We start from the raw sequence: 22,250 nt of genomic DNA, 5'->3' as shown, positions 1-22,250 counted from the left end.
AAATTCTATGCAACATGGACCAAGAATAACTCTACTACTTCATGTCTTGAAATTAATAATGGGTTTATGAATTTGCATGAAGCTGGATTGACCATTGGATCTTTCTTTGTCGTTCCAATTTTTTTTTTTTTTTTTTTTTTTTTTTTTTGTGGTTTGGTTTTGTTTTGTTTAATGTTGCAATATATCCAAAAGGGAAGAGGGAAGTCACTCCACTCTGAAGCTTTTTCTACTCATCTTGCCCTGGCTGTTTTTTCAGGGCTGGGAGGCCTTACTGTTGTGTGTTGGCCACATCCAGAATAGAATAGAATAGAATAGAATGGAATGTTAGTGTACAATTCCACTGTTGATGTCTGTCCTTCTGCTAGGGCCTATCCTTGATAGAGCTCCTACATGAGCATTCAGTGACATTGTTGTCCCTGAGAACAGATGAATAGGAGTTCTGGTTGCAGATATGATAATGAATATGTGAAATTAAATATTTTGCATATTGAGGGCTGTATTAGTATATTTTCGTACATGGTCTCCACTGTTTACAAAAATTTGCTGTTTTCCAGGCGTTTTTGCTGGTAGCTATTTTAGCTTATTCAGAACTTGTGTGTCTCTGGCGCTGTGCCCTGCAGGAATAACTGTTACATTCAGCTAGAACACAGAGATCCCTCCACCTTTTTCTCTTTTGCCCCCACTTTTCTGATGTCTGAACTATTAATGGGAGGTGCTGGTGGCTTTGCCTCTGATTAAACCCCACAGTGGGATTCTTATCAGGGGTGAAAAGGATGGCTGCAGGAAGAACCCAGTACCTTCCACCAGTTCTGCTGGACTTTTGATGTCCTGGCACACACAGCTCAAGCAAAAGCTTGATGTTGTTCAGCAAGCTGTTTTGCTGTACTTGAAATGGAATAAAATGTGTTGACTTTGGGAGAGCCTGGCTAAGTAGCAGTTTTATTACTGTAGCTGTGACAGACCAGTTATCACAGTGGTGGAAGATCTGTTCCTGAGTTGGAAGTAATGGTCACCTTAAAAGCATATGGGGATATTGGTATAATAACCAATCTCATAATCTTTCACATTTGAGCAAACAAAAGGGCAAATCTAAGTCACAAGCATAAAGAAATTAGCAAAATATTAATAGCTTACACCACAGTTAACTTTTCATTTGCTTTAAAACCCAATTAATTATTTTTAAAGTGCACAAATTTTGGTGCAAAGGGATTTCTTTAATAGTTTGGGGTTTGGTTTTTTTTCCCACCTACTAATTAGACAAAAATGTTCACAAGTAATGTATATCAAATGTTCCACTTAGCTACTACAGTTGCTATATTGTTAACTTCTTTTTTATTTAAACAGAGAAACCTCACTGAATATTTTGTTGCTGTGGATGTGAACAACATGCTGCAACTTTATGCCAGTATGTTGCATGAGAGACGAATCATTATTACCTCCAGCAAACTAAGCACTGTAAGTACTTCACACATCTCCTTTTAAGTAGGATATATTGAACATTTCACAAAATGACCTGCAGACCTTTGTGGTTTTAGATATGTTCCATGTGTACTTAAAAGACAATATCTACATACTCTTCTAATATATGGTTTTAGTCTGGCTCTTGAAGTACAAAAGTCTGATTTATGTAAGACCTACTCAGATACATTAAGTCAGGTTAATTATTTTTCTTATCAGGAGATGAGAGTTCTTTAACTCTCCCAAGTTCATTTTTGTGCCTTCTAACCTAAAAAGAATTCTTAAGGGCTATTATAAGATCTTTATTATTCACTTGTGGCTTATTCCATTGGAGCTACTTGAAAGAAATCAAGGGTCCCTAATAATAGCTGCTATCCTAACCTGGTAATAGGTAGATTCATCTGTGTTAGAGTGGTTTGGGAGTGCACACTGTAATATCTCTGATTTGGAGCAGCTCTTCAGACTGTCAATAATGTACAACTCAAAATAGCAGTTTTTTTATTAAAGGTTTTAAGCTGCTGCTCACATTAAAATTTTTTCCCCCCTCTTATGCCTGCTTAGACTGCATTTTGCATTTTGTTTGGAAAGTATACCTAAATATTCAGATGCCATTTTATTTTACTCTTCACAGAATCTTACAGGTTTTTAAAATCCCCTATATTTTGAAAATACTCCCAAGTAAATTTTGCATCAGTACAAAACTGTCACTTTATAACCAGGTTTTAATCATAGAGTATAATTCTTACACAGAATCTTTAGTGTATTAAGCACCGTTACCTTAATTTTTTGAAGAATGCTGCGTAAAACATTTTGCTTAATATGCTGGCTGTGGTGGAAAATCAATTCTGTATTTCTGAACACTGGTAATTGCACTACCAAAGAAAGGAACACATGGGTACAAGGTTGGATATAGTACTAAAAATTACTATTTTCAAAGACTTGCAAGTACTGTAAGGAGTGAGAATTCTCTGATTATAAATAGTGGATAAAACTCCTTTCAATTTTTTTGAGTCCAAAGTAAATTGAAGCTAGAAAAGATTCAGAATTGCCATAAAAGCTGACATGTTTTACAACTGCAGGTTGTAGTAGTGATTATATAATTTCCTTATTATTTTTTTAAACACCACGGTGTTGGGTCCCTGAATCTGTGACCAGCACTGCAGTTAGGGCAGTGCACAGAGGCAGCACTTTCCCTGTGCTCTGCAGGGTGTGGAACTAAGTCAGTCCTGGGTACTGCAGTGAAGCAAACACGGGGTCATACAAGCAGAGGCCATGTGAACAGTGGAAAGCCAGCAAAATAAATCTTAAATGAATTTAGACAATCTTCACATTACTAGTTTCTGATATATTTTTAACAACCAAAGATTTTACTTTTTCCTAGGAATTTTCCATATTTATTAGAGGGCTTTTTTTCCCCTCTCCATGCTCCCCTTCCCTTCCTGAAATGGCTAGGGCAAGAATTGTGCTTTACAACACAGTAATAAGCCCTGAATGGGCAAATAGATTTTGAAGGGAAAGCTCTTTCAAAGAATCTCTTTTAGCAGAAGCTCACATGATATAGCAAAACTGGGGAATCAGAATTTTTTTTCACTTTGCCAGTCTGAAACACTGCTTGCTATATTTAAGGGGAAAAGAAAAAGGGGGGGGGGGGGGGAGGAGATACACCATTTAAAAAACTCAGCTCCAATGATGCCCCAGTCAGCCTTGTTTTACTGCTCCAGTAGAGAGGAGATAGGAATCATGATGGCAGCTCTGAGCCCATGGAAGATTCATTCTGCAGGTGAGCACGTGTCTGTCTTCTTGACACGATTTAGAATTGTACTCTCAGCCTACATTTGGATCTGCTTAAGACTTGTTTTTGTTAGGCTGAACATCCTAGCTGGTCTTTATTGCTATGATGTGACAAGACATGAGGAAAGCACCAGAATTAGACTGTGCTGATCTAGACTACCTTATTTACGTGATCAAATTCCTTTTTGGAAGTCATTACAGAACAACAGATAGAATATTCTGGTTGTGAGAGATTTCCACTTTGTTTACAGTTCAGGTGTTTATTCCTAACCTTTTAATGAATTAATAGCCATCTTGCCTATGTCTTCACTTGAAAATAATTCATGTCACTTTCCAGACGTTTGTAGTGGTGTTTGGACATCCTGGAGTGTCCCCAAGCTGTGAATGTAAATAGTGGCTTGCAGGTCAAATCCAAAACGAGAGAGCACATCAGCTTCACTTCCTTTCTAGTTGGTTTTTCAGTCTCCTAGCATTACTTAAGTTATGGCTATACAGAATTACTGCCACATGATGTTGGATCCACTTTTTATACAGGATTGGTTAATTTTCATTTGCAGTAGTGAGTTCTGATAAAACAGAAAAGTAGACTTAGCTTATTAAGAGCTTCAGTTCACAGAAGTGCTGCCTGCTCATCTCTTTCATGAACAGAACAGGAGTGATGCATGGCTTGCTTCTTTACAGAGCAATATAGTTGAAAAAAGTTAATGAAACACTTTCCAGTATTGCCTATAAGAATTTAATTGAATTTCCAGGAATGATTAAATGTGTTTTTGGCATAACATATTTCTTCTTTAAAATGAGGATTGCTTGATGTAATGCAGTAAGCAAATGGAGTCTATTTGGACGTTAGCCTTTGCAGGCTTTGTGCTGTTTTACTGTTGCATCCAAAGTGCAGCAGACTGGTACTTTCTGTTGCAAAGGTGGTGTTTTAATATTCCTAAATTACAGCTTGATACTTGAAAAGATTAATTGTTCAAAAATAGTGCAATCAAGCACAACTTTCTGTTAAGGGAGTTGTGCCTTATCTTTAGGGTTAACTGAATATGAAGTGTTTATGTCAGTTCATGAAGACTGGGTTGTGATGTCACCTTCAAGTTATCAGCTCTGTTTCGGTTCACTATCTCAGGGCAGGGACTGATAACAAAAGGCATAATTCAAGGCCTTGTTCACTTTCTCCTCGCCCTTCTTGTGGGGGCCAGGAATGGAAAGCTGCCCTTACTTATGTTCAGGAATTCTTTGTCTACCATTTCTGCCCTATTAATTTCAGACTGTCACTATAGTCAAGTAAAGAATCAGTCCTAGTATGGAAAAAAGAAGGGGGGAAATGATGGTATATTAAAAAGGGTTTACTGTAGAGGAAAAAATAAAAGAAAGTTGCCTGTTTTAGGCTGCTCAGTAGAGTTTTTTAATTAAAAAAAAAAACAAACAAACCAAAACAGGAAGAAAAGAACCATCTTGAGGGTGTTCCAGTATATATTTTATTTTTGCCAAGCAGGCTTTGTTTTATGTGCATCTTCAGATTTTTACGGTTGTTGTGTTTCTTTGAATCTTCCTTGATATTGGTTTTCTGTGTGTTTATCCCCTTTAAAAACTCATTTGGTGTAGATATTTGTCTTCTAGTCCTTCCAATTACTACCAAGATATAAGTGGAAACTTCCCACCACTCCATTCTGTTGTAGCTTCTGGGTCATTATTTGCCCGAACTGTTGGTTCTTTTATTAGCTTGACTTTCCAGCCACTTTAATAATGTGATTATCACCAACCTCACAGCTTGCTTCAGGCTTAGTGTTAGAGCGAGATGGATTCAGCTAGCCTGAGGATTATGCTCTGTAAGATCTGTTTGTAGCAAAAAAATTACCATTTCTGGCTTTTGAACAGTAAACTATGAAAGAGAAACAAAATATATGGCTTTGGATTAAGCAAAAGGATGAATGAAACAAAGGGATTGATCTATTCACAGAGGTGGCTGTTAGTTATTTCACTTTAGCAGCAAAAGGAAGACCTTTCCTAAATGTCATGCTGTACGTTCTTGCACAGCACTCTTTTCTCCCACGTCACTGCATCTGCATGTATTCTTATTAGTTGCATGGAGCTGTATGAGTTTCAGTACAAATAACTTTTTAATTCAGTCTTTCTATAAATTATTAAAGCACTGGGGTTGGATTTTCCACGAAGGCTGAACTACAGCATTGATTTTATGCATGCTGGAGGCAGGCCCTAGATGTTTTGGCCCCAAGTGCACCTGCTGTGGTAGTCTACCAGAACATCATACCACACTCTCATGTATTCAAAGCAAAGGAATAAATCATGATTTTACAACAGTGCATCAGTTGACTTATTGCTGTTTTGTGACCGGAGGTAGGAAGGATTGCTGTTTAAAGCCATGTCATCGGTTCTCAAGTCACTCAAGCATGAAAGCTTGTCATATGCCTCTGTAATTGTACCTCTGCAGTCTCTCCCTAACTAGTCAGCTGGGGCTGTGTGTTCATCTCCAACACCCGCCTGGCCAGTGTCTGACAGGAGCTTTCTCATCAGCCTGTCAGTAATATGCTAACTAGATGGGATCTTCTGCGGCCGGCGCTGGCAGGTGGAAGGGATGCTACACTTTAAAGCAAATGTCTGAGCGTTAGCTCCACTTTGACCAGTATTTGTTTCGGGTAATACAAGCCTGATGTGTCTCAGAGCATGGTGCTTACAAGTTCTGCTTGGTGCTGGCTCTGGGTTTCTTTGGTAGCCCTACAAAAACAGACATGTATGTCAATAGAAGATACAGATTTGTTTTGGTGGTGAAGGAGCGCTGAGTATAAATTTACACACGTACATTTGTGGAATCACTTCTACTGTTGCTTCCCTGCAAAGACAGCTTTCTACAGTTGCCCTCTGTGAATTGGACTGAGTATTGGCTTTATTCTCTTTGCCTCATTAGTCTTGTTCAGCACTTGTCACACTATCCATAGTTGCTCAGTAAAAATACCACAGATTTAAAATTTAATTTGTATCTCAAATTCATGTGACATGGAGATGTTCAAGGGCTAAATTTAGTTCTTAAAAGTCAAGAAATGGATGGGAATTTATCATTAACTTGCATGGCAGAGTGGATATTCTGCTGATACTCACTGTGCTCCCAGAAGCATAATTAGAATTAATTTTGGAATATAGCCTCAGTTGGGCCATTTGGTCTGGAAGTAAATGACAAGTGGCATTTAATTTTTTTTTTTTTTTTTAGTTCAGGTGTAAGCAGTCTAAGATAAACTGGGTAGGGGTGTAAACTGTTGTAGGTGCAGTTAAGTTCCCATTGGGACACCTGTAGGGAGCACACTTCCAGCAATGAGGCTGTGGGATGTCAATATGGAATACAGTGGAATTAGGATATACAGCCACATCTGGAAAGCTCTCTCAGTTTTGAAGTTTAGAATAGTTTTCCCATTGCCACAGCATAATATTAGAAGAAATAATTGCTGAAAGAATTTGTGAAAAGAAATTGAAATGTGTTGTTAAAAAATCATCTTTTAATGAGAGTGGGGGGGAAAAGCCAATAAATAGTTGAAAATTGCTATTACCTGCCATCTGTGTAAAACATGAAAAACTTCATTGCTGGGTTTTATAAAAAAAATTTAAAAATCCCAAACCTCAAAAATCCTGTAAAAGAAAAAAAGGCACATAGGCAGAAAGACAGATCTACAAATTAGTTTCAGAATTTTAATTTTTTACTTACTAGCACTTGCAGGAAAAAGAAAGTTCCAAGATTGAGTTAAACTGGGGCAAAGTTGTTTCTTTCTCCAGTTCACATGAGATTTGGCAATTCAGTAGAAACTGAGGGAAAAAAACACTGTGCAGAGCCAGTGCAGGCACTGCTGTGGGCGTAAGCGCTCTGAGAGAAGCCTTTAGGAACTGAGTCCTTTGTGGCTGGGCTGAAGGGGAACTGAAAGGGAAAGAGTCCCTATTCTGCTGAGCAGAACTGTCTCACCCCCTCCAAAAAGTACCAGTAAAGTCATTTGGTGGTCGTGTGAAGCAAAAGAAGTGATGAAGGGTTGCTGAAGGGTGCATGAGTGCAATACCAGCCCTCGTTCTGGTGTGCTGGTATGGCAAGATTTCCCCTTTTCACACTTGCTACTGCTTTATCACTCTTTTTTTCCTAAATTCACCAATGATAAGATGAGCTATAGCATCATTGGTGGTTATCTCTACTCTTGCTACAGTAAGTTGTCTGTCTGCCATTCACAAGGAAGTTTTTCCCTGCTGCTTCTTAGTGTATGGCAGAAGAACATGCCATGGAGTTCCTTTGGAGGAGGAAATGTTAATCAAAAATGATTTTCCTGGAAGCTCTCCTGTCAGAGGTGGGAAATGTTTGCAGAACCGCCTCATTTTATGGGAGAGTAGCTCTTCCTCCATAGAGACAGATTATAAAATAAAGGAGGAAGGAAAGGACGTGTCAGGAGATGGTCAGGAAAAGGGACATGAAGGTGTGAATGTTTGTAGTGTTCTGTGTTTTTGTGATCAAGGCAGAGATAAAGAAGTTAGGGAATAAATGAATGTCAAGATGGGAATAAACAAATCAAGAACATACAGAGATGAAATGAAGAAATGTGAGGAAACTGCAATTTTTGAACAGATGATTTAAAGAAGCATAGTTAGTTTATTATAGGATAAATGAGTATCATAAGAGGCATGTTAGTTAACCTGATCTCTAACGTGCTAAGGGATACAACCTGATGATTAACTTCCAAGAGTTCCATTTTCAACCTATTAAAAATACAAAAAACCTTTCTGGTATGAAAATATTGAGTAACTGAATGAAGTTACATATTTTTTTCTCTGCACCCACACCTACTTTGTTATATAGATACCTCTGATTATCTGTAAAAGCGCCTGTAGGTCCCTGGTGTAGGCGCAGTATGTCAGTGGTATTCCTTGTTGAGCACTCACCTGTCTACTACCACTTCAATTCTATTTTCTGCTCAGCTTCAGTTATTGGGAAACATGTCACTCCTAGAGCCATAGGCAAGGAACAAGCCGTGTCTGCAGCCTTCTCTTTTCTCTTCCAAACTAATGCACAAGAATGATGCCATAATGCTGCTTTGTGAATCAAGAATTGCAAGAAAAGAATGAAATTGATTGTATATGAAGTGCTGTCAAAATCATGAATAACAGTCATCTCTTCCCTTTCCTTCCCCCAGAAAGAATGATAAAAGGAAGTGAATAATCCTAAAAAACCCAACTGCAATTCCAGGAGAAAATAAGTTTTTTATATAAGTGGTTTTTTTTTTTCATCTTTAATTTTTACAAGGGAAAAAATTAAAAATTTCATCTGTGAACTGGAAATATGTTTCCCTTTCCCTCTGTGAGAGAGGAGAGCTGGGTTTTCATCTTGCCAACAGGAGGAAAATGCATTATGGCTCATTTAAGGTCCTCCTTCTTTTTCTTCCTAAAGATTATGGGGATGGCAGATGGAAAATGATTAGCCAGGAGCTAAATTAAAGAATTACATAGAAGTGACTTTGCATATCATGGCTTGGGCAATATATTCTGTTCTCTTTCGTTGCTAATTTTTTTCCTCACTGATTTCTCACCAATGCCATCAGAATGGGCTAGTTTATCATTTAGTCTGAGTGTTTAATCTTTAGAGCTGGGAATAGATTTATGCTCTCTTGTAAACTGGCACAAGCAAGAGCTCCCTTTGCACTTTACTCCCCAGCAATCTTCCCCCTGCCCTGCCCCCTGTTCAAGAAGTGGATGGAAAGGTAGGTCTCCACCAATGTTAAGCATCTGTTATGGGTTTGGGGCCTGATCTCATTCTCAATCAGACAAGTTTTAGATGTGTTTGCCCCTCTAAAGTTGGTTGTCTTATGAGTTGTAATAATGTAGAGGAGAGGCTTCCTTTCACCTGTACAACTGTTCCCCTTTCAGGAAGCAGATAGTGGTTTCTCAGTAATTCTTGTGAACTGAGAGTGTTGGGGTAGGAGCAGCAAGGGTTGGTCCAGGCTGATGGTAACTGCTGTAATTGTGGTAAAACAGTGACCCATCCCCTACAGTTTATTGCTGTAGGTACTAATGAGTAGATGAGATAACAAAACTACACAGAATCTTGGGCATCTTTCAACATATGTGTGGTCAAGGCAGTGGGAGGGAAGCAGTTCTGTGGCCCATTGGGACTGTGAGGGAGGAGGGAGAGAGCACACCAGCACCCGTTTCTGGACATGGTGTTGACAGAGATTGACAGTGTTTGATGATTTTTCAGGAAATGGTTTTATCACAGTAGTTCTTTAGTTGCTTACAGTAGATTTTGAAAGGTTGTACAGAATCACAGGTTAATTTTACTTTAGCATTTGTTTAACTTCTGTTGCTGTTTTTGGCTTTCTGACAAGATTCTGCTAATCAGTTTCTGTCTTTCTAGTTTGTGCATTGCAATGTGTGCAAATCTTGCTACCTATGCTCTTCCTCTCTTTCTACCTTTGATTATAGAACAGGCTTTGAAGAAAGTAATTTATATAGGTAGAAACTGCCAGGTAACTTTTGTGCAGGATACAGGTATTTTCATGTTACTCATTGAAATTATGTGAATATTAGGTGTCAAATAAGCATTGTCTGTGAGTCTGCAGAAAGTGTTTCAGCTGAAGTAGTGTGGCTCTAGACATGTCACAGTGTTTTGGCAAAAGCTAAAATGAGGAAAAGGAAAAAAGATAACAGGAAAAGGGACCAATCCCCTTGAAATACAGAGCAGAAAGATTCATTGACAGAAGTGAGCATTGGGGTAGCAGATACACACATCAGAATTACTGCATCCATGTGAGGGAGGGGAGGAGCTGCACGCTGTGTTCCCAGGAGCAGGTAAACCTGCTTTGATCAAGCCTTGAACTAAAACTTCTCCTGGCTGTTCATGTTCATCAGTGCATAGCTTTTGAACAACAGCCTTCTCAACTGTCTGCTTATTGCCATGAGGTAGGAAGAATTTGGGCATTACTTCAGTCTTGTAGAGATTTGGTAGCAATCAGTTTTCTGTCCCCCAGTAATGAATTCTGCTAACAAACTCTGTAATGTGGTCTCCCACTATTTGGAGAGACTGTCATTTCACTGGGCATGAAGTCTCAGAATTTTTTTTGCAGGAGCAGAGATAAAGATTATTTTACCAGAATCACTGCAGTACGCTGGAGAAAACACCAATTACTTTCCTTGCAGGATATGAAAGCTCACATGTTGATTCTGGCTGCAGCATCTTATCAGGAGAGATCAGAAACAGACTGAAACTTTCAGTTGTACTCAGTACTATCAGTAAATCCATTACTGATGGAATGAGACATAAAGCTTCTTCTCATGTCCAGTGCAAATGTTAGCGATTTCAAATTAGATGTGTTCATTTGTTAGAGGGTTGAACACTGAAATTTTACTTTTAACTAATTCAAATTGATTGACTCATGCTGTTCATGTACTTTAAAAAGAAATTATTTAAACCAATTTTAAGAATATAATTCGATTTATTCTTGAAAATAAAAGTTGTTTAACTAAAAGACATTATTTGACATGGAAAAAAAAAGTCTAAAAATCAAAATTGATGGACACAAAATGTTAAAGGTTCTGTTCAATGTTGCCAAATGGGTTTACTTAGAAATTGCCTACCCGTTTTTTATGGATAGAAACACAACTCTAATAGGTCTTTTCTAGTGCACTGAACTACAGGGGGATGTCTCAGCATCATTTGTTGCCTCAAACCAGGTAATAAATTATGAGATTTGCAGAACCTAGGTTCTGCAGCACTTCTCTGCTACAATTTAAGATTTTTTAGCAAACTGCAGAGTTGTGCAGTGATCTATGTGTGTGTATACATAAACACACAGCAAATTTTGTTGGACAGAGGGATTTTGCCTTTTATGTAAAACTTACTTGTAAAAGGAATCACAGTTCTCAGTTGGTGTTTATCTCCAGTTGTCAGTGGAAAAATAAGTAGGGTTGTACACAGTCTTGAGGACAACTTCAAGATAATTTGGGAGAATGTCTGCTGAAGACAACTTCAAGATAATTTAGGAGAATGTGTACCTGTTTTGAAAATTAGTTTTTCTTGATCTATGATGTATCTTTCATTACAAGTATTTTTTTTAAAGGATAATTCCTTTCAGAATAGATAGCAGTCAATTGTCGGACTCCAGAGAGATGCCTTTGTCCCTAAATAGTGTAAGGAATTGTTTTCTGCAGAAGATATCCCCACTTGGTCAAGCAACAGACTCTCATTTCTTTGCCTGGGTGCTTGTGCTGTGTGCTCTGTTTGAGGATCTCCTCCTGCAGCCTTTGGCAGGTGCTGCTGGGCTCTGCTCCCAAGCACAGATGCTGTAGGACACCCCCAGATCTGGTGTCACCTTTTTAGGTTCTGATGTAAATGGTTGAGTTCTAACTGGTGCCTGGCTTTTCAGAGCTCTTAAGCTGCCTGGTTCCTTAAGACGTGCAGCATTATTCCAGGGTTCACAGCAGTGTCCCTTCTGTTCAGTGGAGCAGATGTGTCAGTAAAAGAGGAAGGTTGTTTAAATAACCAATGCATTTGAGAAATGCAGTCACTGTTGAAACAGTACAAAAAGCAAAAAAGAGATTTTTTTTCCAGAAAGTTTGGAAATGTTAATATGAGCTCTGTAATTATCTCATCAGTATTTGCTTAAAGGCAGAGTTGGCGGAATATTAAAATGTCACACAGTTTGAAGAGCAGCACAATCCCATAGCTGCTTGTGTTACAGCCTGTATACAACAGGAAACTATAAAACATGTTGATGGCATACTAAAATGTTTGGAAACCTACTGCAGCAGCATGGAGGGAAATGTTTAAATAAGATCTTACATTAAGATGATATTAAATAGAAAAGCAAGGAACAGTACAACAAAAGCTTGATGTGTAACTAATAAAATCTTTACCTTTCCTGCTAGAAATAATAAAATTTAGTAGATTAAAAAAATTATAAATGTTAAACAGATGCTAGTGTGAGTGTCACACTAAAATACAGATTATAAAACGAGTTAATAAAACTTCAGATGTTTTTAAGGAATTGCACACTTCCTCTGTTAAAGTGAGAGTTAAAATATAACAGACATATGCATAAGATAGGGAAATTTCTTCATGCAAATGGTATAGTCATCTTAATTCATAATTTAAGAATGCCTATTAAGAGGAGGAGGAGGCAACTGTATACATCAGGGGATATCCTGTATAACTGTATGCTCAGCTTTTTTTCAGCCTCTGATTGAAATACATGAAATGCTGATTTTTGTATACGTTGCTGTAGTTTGAAATTTATATACTGTTTACAATAGTATGTGGACATACTAATTTGTAATTCCATGTCCATTCTGAGTGAAAGAGCAAAAAACACAATGCTGTGCTGGACTGTGCTATCAGTAGTGTTAGTTAAACTACAGAGAGGGATAATATGGAAATAAACCTCATAAATCCCACTGCGTAGAAGAGGGATAAGGTACTCATTTATTTCTTCCCCCAAATCAATTCTTAGTAACCATGCAGTAATTATTAAAATAGCCATTATTGTAAGTCTAAAATGAGAGTAATTGCAGAGGTGTGGTGTAAGGCTAAGAAAGGAGATGTTAATCTGAAAGGAAGAGTTTAAATGGGGAATTATGATATCCTTGGCTTTCTGCAGTGTAGCTGTCAGGCTCGGGCAGCTCGCTGGTCAATAGTGACATTCTGTGTGTCAGTGAACAGAGTCTCCTGATACCTTAACCTGCAGTTCACACATTACTGAAGCTCCAACTGTCGAACATTCAAGTCCCTTGGTACCACTGCAGCTTCCAGACTCTCCTGACTGGCTCATGTTTCATTCTTTGGCAATTTGCCCTAATGATATCCCTCAGGAGCTTTCAGACCCTCTTCTTTTCCATATTTAATCGTGTTATATTAATCTGAGTGCTGAGCAAACTAGGCTGCACAAGTTGTAATTGTCTGTGATTTCTGCTGCAATGGTCTTATAACTGCTTTTTTTCATTTTTAGTGTAAAAATACATGTACAAAATTGTAGTGTAATTTTTATTTACAAGTCTAAATGTCCAAGACAGCCTGGGTGTGAATGCTTTAACTACTGATCTGTTCCACAAAGAGGGCTGGTTTTTTTCATGTAAAAATCCATAATATTTTAGCACTTGCTGTATGGGCAGAATTTACATTTTATTTTTAGCTCTTTGCTTTGTTACTGTGAAAGTTCATGTCTAATAACCAGTGCTATTATCAAGTTAAACTCACGTAGTAATTTTGTTGTGATATAAAACATTAGGACAGCCTCGTCTTTTCCATCAGCTTGGTAACTTTGTAAGTGGGGCACTTGCTTTAAAATTTTTTTTCCCTTTTAAAATGAGGTTTGTGATGGATAGAAGCTACCTTCTTTTGAACACAGTCTTGATTTTTTCTCATTTTGTTGTAACTCTGTGCCTGCATAATAAAATAACAAAATTTGAGAGACTCCCTGATAGCAAAGATAGATAAAATTTGAATTCTTGACGTATTACAGATGATTTTGTTCACTTGTGGAATGGACTTGGCCCCATTTCGTATAAATTCCATAGTTATTTTTTTGTGGGGTAAAGTGGTGCTTACGGTGGTTTTTTGTTTGCTTTAGAAAATCAGAGATGTCCATTTTGAGTGGCAAGCAGTTTGTAGCACCTCCTTTCTTGGCCAAGGAGTCCTTCATTTTCTATGATCCTTGTGCCAGGCTTGGAAGTCTCTGCTTTGGGAAGGGAGTTTTGGAAAATTGTAATAAAGTTGCTTTTCTGTTACAGGGAATATTCACTTCAGATTTTTTTTTTTTAAGATAGTTTGGAAATCAAGATAGTGACACAAACAGGAGTTAATCCTGCTTCTGAGTTTAGTGCTGTTCTGTCTCTTCATGCAGCTTCTGATCACTTCCAGTTAGAAATAGCAGTAATGAGGACCAGAAAACTCCCCCGAGTCTTTCCCACTCAGTGGAGCCGAGTTAAACTGGGGTGCACTTCAGTCCTGTGTGTTCATGGTAGTACTAATGTTTGACCATGACTGCATCAAGTAATTCATGATTATTTCCCTTTTTCCAAGGGAATAGCTGAGCAGGGAGGGCTAACTCGACTTGTTAGCCTGACTTCTTGCAGATGTTGTGCTTGTATATTTATATCAGAGTTCTGCGTGAATGTGTTTTGGCAATTCAGAGTTATTTACAAAATTATGTAATAGGTGATTTGGGGAGGTTAAGATTCTTGCATGTCTAAAAGTTTATTTAAGATTTTGTATTTTCTTTTATTCATGTTTTTTTGTTGCCAATTCTGTGTGTGTATTTTTATTTTTAGTTAACTGCTTGTGTTCATGCGTCAGCTGCATTGTTATATCCAATGTATTGGCAACATATTTACATCCCAGTGCTTCCTCCACATCTTCTGGACTACTGCTGGTAAGACAGCTAACCTGTTATCCCCATTTCTGAGATTCTTACCTGTCTTAGGATTCTGAGTAAGTGATGAAAACACTAACTCTTTATTGCGACTGAACATACAGGATCCAGTTTATGAAAGCACTTAGGCCAGTGCTTAAATGATGACTTGAACAGGGATATTCCAGCATGCCTTGATGTGGTGTTTGAATTGGTACCTTGAATTACAGTGCTGATTACTATCAGTGCAGCATTTAGAATCCTGTTTGTAATAACTGTTTCTGTTTTATTGGTAAGAGAATTCATTCAATAATTTAAATGCAACTGTGTTACAATTTACTTTTAGTTGGCTTTTATTTTAAGTTGAAATAAATGATACTTATAGAAGTATTCAGAAAAAAAATGATCATTTTTTCCAGAATCAGATGTTAGTATTCATCAGTGATTTAGTATTTGTATTTTAACTCAGCCTGGCTCAGGATTCCAGCCAGTGCCTTCCCAAAAGAGCTTAAAAACTCCTTTTGGGGCTCCAGAATTTTTATAATAAGAATTCTTCTTCTTCTGGTGTGTTTCTGTTCACATGACGGACTTTGTGGTTTTGGCATATTTTTAAGTTGGACAAGAATCACTTTTTGATTCACTTCTGATCCTTCAAGGGGATGATGTTTCCACATGCCCGTGTTCCACAATTTCAGGCTAAGACTACTTGCTTTTATTCAGAGTAGTGGCAAAGATAGTAAATGAGAGTTTCCATTAAAGCGTTTAAACAGGAATATCCATCCCTGGAAATTTTCACTTTATGTAGACCCTCTGGGTCTGTTAGGGAAAAATGAACCATTTCAAGCTGTTTTAGAGATTGGGAATTATTATTATATATAAAAACTGAGACCCAGCCAGATGCTTACCAAGCTAAGTCTATGTTTTCTTCATAGAAATAAATTATGCTTATATGTTTGCTGGGCTTTATATTGGTTTGGGTTGGGTTTCCCCTCCCTCAAATCTATGAATATATTGCTGTTCCACTGAACTCCACCCAGTCTACTGAACTTTTGTTTTTAAATAAATTCTTGCTATGTTTCCTTAAGTGTCTTGGATGGTTTTTCCTGAATTTCACAATATTTGTCCATGGTATATATTTTTTTCTGTAGTATTTCTTACAATTCATGTGTATATTATTTGTTGTTTTAAAAAAGAAAACAATATTCTTAAACTCCTCCTTTTACTTACTAAGCCTTTCGTCTTTAATGATAGTTTTCGTTTGAAGAAAGTCTGTCCTAATTGTTTCTCCTCCTGCCCTTGATGAAATGCACCAAGGTGGGGTAGAACTTGGGTGTATTTTAATTTTTGTATTACTTGAGCTTACTGCCAGCAGCTTTGTAATTTCTCAGATCATTCATAAATTCTGTTCTCAGAAGGCAGATCAACATCTTTTTTCAAGCTGTACTCTGTAGAGTGCGTTCTGAATACTAAAAGATTTTTTTATTTGCCCTTCTAAGCACAGATAATGTTTCCAGAAATAATAATATTAGATGCTGTACACAGCTCCATGTGATGATGATAATAGTTGGGATTCTAGAGCACTGTGGCGTGGCCTGAGAATTTTTTTACTCATTAGAAAGAAGCATGGAGCTTCTTAAACTTGTAAAATTCATTTATATCCCTTTTTCTTTTTCACAGTAGTACAATAGTGTGGTGGAAAAGTTTCCCTGTTTTAGAAACGTTCAAAAGGAAACATAAAGTTCATGAAAAGAAATGCACAACTGATGAGTTCATCACAGTAATTATCATTCAAACCTTTTGACTCAGATTATTTTGCATTTACATTTCTCTTTCTGATCATCTGAATGGTTCTTTTGTGAGACGGGTTGGAAAAGTGTAATAAAAACACATAAATTACTTAGCTTTCCTCATGTTCTGCTGTATTAACAGTAAATAAATGTTCTCCTCATAGATATATAATATATCAAGTTTAAAAACCTCAATGAATTCTTGAGGTCAAAGTTTATGGTAGGCCTGATCTAGTTTGCCATCCAATGGGATCGTGCCAAATTAAAATCAATAAAAGAATTTAAAAGTTATTTTGTATACATTGATTTTTTATGTCATTTTGATAAGCAAAGTTCTTTTTATAAAAGTGCCGTTTTTCCTTTTAGCTCAACATGCATTTTCATACCTAGAAATTTCATTGTCAGTGTTGCACTTGGACTTGCTGGGATGTCTCCCATGAACTCTCGTTTTCTTAGTGTTGTTCTGAAATGATATTCAAATATATAAAGTAGGAAAATATCAATTGGAAATTCTGTAGTAATAAGGCTTTTTTTAAACAAAGATAAAATTAGTTGGACTAAATAGCTTCATATTATCATAAAGATAAATGATATAATTCTGTGGGGGTTAGAATTTGATAAATTACATAGAATGCCTAGTTGGTGCATTTTGTAAGCATGAAAAAAGAAAAATGTATCTTTGAGCAAAGCACAGCTATATTAAAAAATATTTCAATTCTTCCACTTGCCTTTTTAATAAAAAACTCTTGTTAATTTCTATCCTGCTGCCTGATTAACAGGCTGGATTTAGACCTAATGTAACAGATGATGCTGAGGTAGCCCGAACCAGAGGGTCAGTATGGACTGTAACGCCCTCAGGACTGGCCAGGCCATGAGTGCCAAGGTCCAGTGTGTGTGAACTGTGTCTGTTTATTGACTTCAGGAGGGTTTTCTACCCCCATGCAGCTTATCTCAGCCTTGAATGCCATTATGAGAGCTCCAGTGTGAGAATTGGAATGGCCATCCAAAAAATGAGATGTAATAAATTTCTTTTTCTAAAAGATAGCAAAATACTGGGCTGTAAAAGGAATATTCATTGTAGCTGTAGAGCAAATAACAGCACAGTTAATGAAAAGTTGAGTTTTAGATTGTTACATAAAATTGATTTCTCTTCTACATTTAAGTAAATAAAAGGAGACTGTTGCACTCAGCGGAGTGAGTGGCTGGCTTTCAAGAAAACTTCTACAAAAATTAAGTTTGAGCATTGATATAATAATTATGTTTGAATAAAATTATTTTCTGTAAAGGAGAAAGCTAATTTCATGACATTTCTGTGTAATATCTCAGTAAACTAAATCACCAATATTAGAATACATGCCAGTTTTGTCTGTGGATGATAAAGCATCTGTTATACTAATGCTCTGTTAAGAATATAATGCAATTAGAAAATTCAAGTTACAGTTGCAATAGGTCTTTATGAGCTTTGGTCTCTTCTGAATTAGAATATACATATGCCTGTTTCCGTGAGAATGGGACGATTATTTCCCAATTAACTTGGATGTTTTGCATAATGTAGTAATTATTTTGGGCAATGATACCATAGATTGATATTTTTGGTGATAACATGCATAAGCAAGAGAAAAACTGTATAGCAGCCCCCAGTAGTATTGTAGTAAGCCATTTCATGTACATATTACAGTCCTCTGCTGTTAAGACTTCAGAATCCAGCAGTAATAAAATTCACTTTTTGCTGAAAACGATCAAATTAACTTTCCATACCTGCAGTTTTTATTTCATACATTTTCAAGATGTGCTTTGTACCTTTATTCTGTTAACTTCAAAATTGAAATGATGTAGCTGTTGCTTTGTTCTGTAGAGAAAAGAGCTACATGCTACCCTTTTTAATGACAGGTTTATTAATGGAGCAAATCATCAGCTATCTTAAGTCAGCACAGGCATGATGAAACTACTGGAACAGTGTCAATGTATGAGAAAACAAGTGTGCATAAAATCCATACATCATATAGCACTTGTTTTCCATGTAGTTTCCCCTGTTCACATTATTTGGAACACTAAGGTATCCTGATATGAGGAACCTGAGGATCATTTTGCTGCATATTCCGCTGCAGATTTCTCAGTTACATGTCAGCCGAGATAATTCTTATTGGCTTGGTTAAATATGTTAAATAGTACAAAGCATTCTTACAATTTCAGTGGTTTAAAGCTGTTTAAATCCTCTCTGAATATGTAGGTGTGTCTGCTCTGGAGTGACACTCATTTACAACTCCATGTAATTTGTGTTTAGTTCACAAAGACATAAGGATTAGCCTGGATGAAGTCATCAGGAAGTGCTAAAATTCGTCAGTATTGGACTAAGAAAAAAATGTGTGGGAAAACAAGGCCTCTTTTCCTTTTTGGAAGCCCCATTGCCTAGAAACCTGAAGTCATGACAGTTGGCAGTTTCAGCAAACCTATATTTTGATAGCATAAACACGATGAAATCTTGTTTGGGCCTTGCTCAGGCTGGGTTTTTGGTTTTGTTTGTTGGTTTTTGTTTGGATTATTTTTGCATTGATCCTCTCCTGTGGGACGTTGTTAATGAGAGCAATTGGCTAATCCATAGGGTGTACAGATTTTTCTAAAATGGGCTGTAGTCGTAGGCAGGTGAGAATTGCTTCTCCTGGTCCCAGAGGTGGGACCAAATGGATGAGACCACATGAACTGATGCAGTGAAGCCTTTAAAGCCCCATCCTTGGGAAGTCAATCACCAATCAGTCAGTGCCACTGGCTCAGATCCATGATCAAATTATCGCCATGAGAGAAATTATTGTGTCTGAGTTGTTTGTGTACCTTTGTATAAGTCATCTCGCCTTTGAAAATTTATTTATTTTTCAGAGATTCTTTTTATTTAGGTTTTTTTTCTGTGTGGCCTATTAGTGATTTGTTTCCACTGAGCTGCCGAAACCAGCCTGTCTATTGCTTGCTTCTCTGGAGTGCATATTGTCAGTAATCTCACAGAACCCAAGTGTCTGATGGTGATTGTTGGAGTTTTTTTTTCCTTCAGTGCTGGACACTGAGTATATTCTTGGTCAGATGTTGCCAGAACAGAAGATTGTAGGAAGCCATGATAAATTAGCCTAATTCAGTTTCTTGCTTGCATACTGCAGGGGGTCTTAACTGCAGTGGCTTTCTGTGGATAGTTGTTTTATTTGGAGAATATAGTTCCTTGTCTTATGCACGTTGGAAAGGAGTAGTTTATTCTCTTGAGTTAAACAGGATATTATACAGCTTCCAAAATCTTGCCAGGGAAGGGTTTTAGAACCAAACCTGGTGTTAATGATGTTTGTGTTGCATTGTGGTGATGGTAACTGGGACCATGTTCTCCAGAATGGTGTTTCAAAACCAGACCACTTAGGGAACATCTGCTGGGTTAGCTCAGTGTGGTCAGTTATTGGAACTAGATGTGAATGAAAAGCTGTGGGGCCTCCTTGCTCATGCCTCATCCTTTGGAGCAGCATCCTTTATTTTGTGATCATTTTTACTGCAGAGTAAAATAAAATTTTCCTTGTCGAGTAAAAATTCCTGTAGCAACTGTGTTCATTTAATACTGTCTTAAACAGGTGATGGTGTACTAGGGTCTTATGTGCCAAGATTTAAAATACTCCATTAATGTTGTACTTAAAACATGATGTTTTCCACTCTTTTTCTTCAGTGCACCAATGCCTTATCTAATTGGCGTCCACTTCAGCTTGATAGAGGTAAGTTTAATAATATACACTTCAGTGTACTGGAAAGCATGAGGTGTGTGCACCATAAAAAAAATTTTAATGGAAGTGCTTCAGAAAATATTCCTGTATTTTAGCATGTAGAATTACAAAATTTAAGCTTCATATGCTTTACTAAGTAAAAAATGTCTCTCTTTGAAATATTACTTCTGCAGTGTTTTATGGAGACATGTAGCTCTCTGTCATGATTTGTTTCTTTGTCTAATTAGTAGCTCAATGATAGCTATTTTCCTGCCTTTTAGTACTTTAGCAACAGATTTTCCCAATAATGACAACAGGTAAAATTTATTTTGGAGTCACCATCACTCAGATTTCAGCATTATTGTGATTTCCTGGATTATTTGTGCTCCCATCCCTCTGAAAATTTGAGTCTGACCTCCATCCCATAACACTCATAACTATTAATTTAGAAATTTGTATTTTTTTGCCAAAAACCAAGAGGTAGCTTTTACAGATTTTAATGTAAATCAACACAATAGAACTCACCTGACTGGTCAGTAAATAGCTGGGTATGGAATAGTTTTGCCTTTTTCCATAAGCGTTTGATTACACTGTGAAGCCTACATGTGCCATCTGATTATCATGCAGAGTAGATAATTGATTTGAGAACATTATTTGATTTACACTTCAGCTAAAGCAGTTTCTAAGGATCAATTCACATCTGCTAAGCTGATGGAGTGGGGTCTTTCCTGAGCCACCAGCACTTTTGTTTTTCCAGAAAAAGGCCTTCTATATCATCTCCACTTCTTAACTCCAGGCACAGCCTTCTGTGCTCCGAAATCAGGTTCATATGATCTGCATGCATCGATCATAATATCTTCACTGGGATGTTTTTTCTTATTCAATAAGGAAATAATGGAACAGAAAGATTTACTCTGAAAAAGAAGCCACTCAGTTCCTTCAGGAATTATTTCCTGCATTATTATGTATTATTGTAGGACCATATAGAAAAGAGTTCTATCCCTTTTTCCTGAAAGGAATAAATTGTTTAATTCTTAGCTGCTAGCCACGTACATGGATGAAAAAGGGTTTTATCCATTCTTCTGTGGTAATTGTAGGCATCACATGCCTGGTGCTTACATAAATCTGCAAATGATGGTAGTTTTTTCTCATTTTCATCTGATTATATCATTAACATCTGCTTTGATTTTCACAAATTTGAAAGAATGAAATGTTATAAGATACATTTACTTCCAATATATATTTGTCCAATATATTTAACTGTGTTCTGAGTAAATCTTGGTTTTCAGGAATTCATTTCAGAGATTACTAATATAACCTTACTGTTTGAAGAATAAGAAGTATTTTTAAAAGCTACTCTGAATGCTGTATGTACTTCACAAATCCTACACCTAAAACTCCAACTGTTGTTTTTGCCATTACTGTCCTTTGTATAAAATCATCATTTGTAATTTAGCACGTTATAATAAAAATGTACTTCAGGAGCACACCATAGTAAATTGTTTTTCCAGTAATTTTTTTTCTTCTTTACAGAGAGTAAAAAATAGATCACTGGAGGATGTGGTTTTGCTAAATGTTGACACAAACACTCTAGAAACCCCTTTTAATGACCTGAACAACCTACCTGGTGAAGTGGTGAGTCTTAGCTATTTCATTCTTTCTTTCTTTCTTATATAGGTGCTTGAATTACTAGTAGTTATTTTTGCCTCGTTTTGCTAACTGCTATAAAAGGAATAAGGAGGTGAAAAGCACCTAGTTCAGACCCCTATATTTGAGATTTTTACCTTTTTGACAGTTGAGGAGATGTTGAATGGAACATCATATTCCTTATTGTAAAAGTAGGATCATAATTATAAAGCTAGCTGCATTCATTAGGCAGAGCTGCTTTAAACGCAAGAGTCTCTTCATCTCATCTTAATCATTATATTACAAAGTAGGCATTTCTGTCTGCCTAGTGGCATGTCTTGCAAAAGAACGAGAGAGTTTTTGAAGGCAAAAAGAAGAAGGGGGCCAATTATCGGCTTCTGCTTCCCTGCCACCTGCCAGCGCTTTCCTTTTAATTAATGATCTGATGGCACTGGTCAATATAATAAGAAATGCTTGTACAG

At 37.0% G+C, this 22,250-nt stretch overlaps 1 protein-coding gene across 4 annotated transcripts in view; it reads left to right on the top strand.

The window, feature by feature from the left end:
* Positions 1-22,250, top strand: part of DENND1B (DENN domain containing 1B) — a 165,500-nt gene that overhangs the window by 93,593 nt on the left and 49,657 nt on the right. For all 4 annotated transcript variants that reach the window (XM_069022482.1, XM_069022481.1, XM_069022480.1 and 1 more), the window contains 4 exons: positions 1,345-1,455; positions 14,551-14,651; positions 20,109-20,154; positions 21,676-21,777. In XM_069022482.1, coding sequence (XP_068878583.1) covers positions 1,345-1,455; positions 14,551-14,651; positions 20,109-20,154; positions 21,676-21,777 — 360 coding nt within the window. The remainder of the gene's footprint in view (positions 1-1,344; positions 1,456-14,550; positions 14,652-20,108; positions 20,155-21,675; positions 21,778-22,250) is intronic.

Source organism: Aphelocoma coerulescens, chromosome 8 (assembly GCF_041296385.1).
Source record: "Aphelocoma coerulescens isolate FSJ_1873_10779 chromosome 8, UR_Acoe_1.0, whole genome shotgun sequence".
In the NCBI taxonomy this organism is placed as follows: domain Eukaryota; kingdom Metazoa; phylum Chordata; class Aves; order Passeriformes; family Corvidae; genus Aphelocoma; species Aphelocoma coerulescens.
This window is presented reverse-complemented; position numbering and strand designations above follow the sequence as displayed.